Here is a 2,030-nt window from a genome sequence, read left to right on the forward strand (position 1 = left end):
CAAGAACCAGTGACTTTAAGTTTGTGACATCATACAATGACAACACGCTGCCTGCTGACCAGACTCTGAAGAAAAGTCCATCAGACTTTGCTGATGCGTTTGAAGATCTCGAAACTCCAATAGAGGTAGGATGCTGAAATAACTGGGTTATCAAAATCGCAGTGTTTTGTTATGTCTTTAAGTTTTTACATTTATAGTATTGTCTTTGAAGTCCATCAGATTTTGCTGATGCATTTGAAGAATCAGATGCGTCTCTAGAGGTATGACTTACTTACTGGCGTTAAATTTATAAATCTGTTGGGGATAAATTTGCACCTTAACCAATCAAACTTTCTTGTATAGATATTCGGAATCTTTTTTATGTTTTTAATTCCATATATTTTGTTTCATTTAATATTAATGAAAGCAGTCATATTGTAGTCAGATACTGCCGTAGTAGAAACAGTGTCCTTAAATCTATTTTTATGTCACTATAATGCATTTTAATTTTCTCTTCTGAACTATGAACTTCAGCAGGTGTATTAGAAGCTGCAATTCATTACATAATAGAAAGATTTAGGGGAATGATAATTAAGAAAAAAACATTCGGCTATAGAAATGGAAAAAGAATTTACTTTATTTGTCAGGTTTTACTTTTTCCAAGTCCAGAATTAGAAATGAACTTTTCCCATTTCAAAAGATGTATTAACCATATAATGCCAGAGAGAGACTCCAAAGTGATGGAGTCTTTCTCTGGCATTATACTGTTCATAGAAGTTAGTAATAGATATCAAAAGCACAAAATTCTATGCAGAAGATATTGCTGATATATGAACTATCATAATTCAGATTGACATGTTAAAGTTCAAATTGCTGTTTGTTTGGTTTTCTTAGGTTCTTAACTCAACAAATTAAAAAACAACAAAGTAACAAACACTCACCTTTCCATGGACTTCATAACCTTCCACCAGGTTGAAAAAGTGTCATCACCCTGTCCTTTAGAGATTCACTTACAGTACAAGAATGCTTGTTGTTTTTAAAATCTACGGTATTATTCAGATGGTAATTCTCAATAGTAATCATGGGTTATTTCCTTTCCAATGAGGTTACATTTGCCCGTACTGATAAATGGACCCTCACGAATTAGGAAAACACTTGATTAAGCTCAATATTGTCATTCATTTTATTTCTCTGATGAATATTTGCCCTGGCTTGTGATTTGTGGATGATATTTAAAGCTTCTTAAGTTGATTTTTCATGTTTTTATACTTCTTACTCTACCCGAAGATTAGTGCTTATGTTTGTATTTACTTTACTTATGCATTTTCCATTTTTTGTTTAAAGCTTCTTAAGTTGATTTTTCATGTTTTTATACTTCTTACTCTACCCGAAGATTAGTGCTTATGTTTGTATTTACTTTACTTATGCATTTTCCATTTTTTAGGGAGAATGCGCACCAGTGAAATGGTAATTGAACGTGGACGTTACATTGGGACTACTAATTTTGTTTAGTAATGAATGTTTTTACCAGTCGAAAAATGTTGCCTACCCAGATCAGTATTAAAATATAAATTGACAATACGTTTAGCTGTCCCCCTTTTTTTTTTTAAAAGAAGTGTGCTGTGTGTGCTGTGGTCATAAAGGAAATCAATGCGTTGTCTGCAAGTTAAATATTTCACGTGCAGACAACGCATATGAACTCAGAGGGTCGCTGTTTACCAGCAGTGGAAACATACCTCCATCCATAGCTCTTGGTTTGTTAGTGTTAATGCAGTCTTGTCATTGTCAAACTGTCCCTTTGGGTGTGCTTTTGTCCACCATTCTCTGGAAATATTTTCGATTATAACTGATGTGAAAAGAGCGCACTTGTTGTCGCACTGATACAGTTTGGACTGTTAAACGTTTTCGAGTGTTTTTCTTTGTATTTTTTGTCCAAAGATGGCACACAGTAGAAATTCGGTGGCGGGCCTGCTATACAGCTTTGCTTTCTTTCTTCAATCCTTTCTCTTCGGCTATGGAGATGTGAGCTATTCTTTTCCCGAGGAAATGAT

General features: G+C 34.2%; 1 protein-coding gene across 1 annotated transcript in view; it reads left to right on the forward strand.

Annotated features, from left to right (window-relative positions):
- LOC106632748 (protocadherin gamma-A12-like) overlaps nucleotides 1-682 on the forward strand; it is a gene marked incomplete at its 5' end in the record, with an annotated part of 26,587 nt that extends 25,905 nt beyond the window's left edge. Inside the window, one exon of the mRNA XM_042216400.1 lies at nucleotides 21-682. Coding sequence (XP_042072334.1) covers nucleotides 21-137 — 117 coding nt within the window. The remainder of the gene's footprint in view (nucleotides 1-20) is intronic.
- Nucleotides 683-2,030: the final 1,348 nt, after the last annotated feature.

This window comes from Haplochromis burtoni, unplaced genomic scaffold (assembly GCF_018398535.1).
Source record: "Haplochromis burtoni strain Fernald_Lab_line unplaced genomic scaffold, NCSU_Asbu1 Contig_1037, whole genome shotgun sequence".
NCBI classification, from domain to species: domain Eukaryota; kingdom Metazoa; phylum Chordata; class Actinopteri; order Cichliformes; family Cichlidae; genus Haplochromis; species Haplochromis burtoni.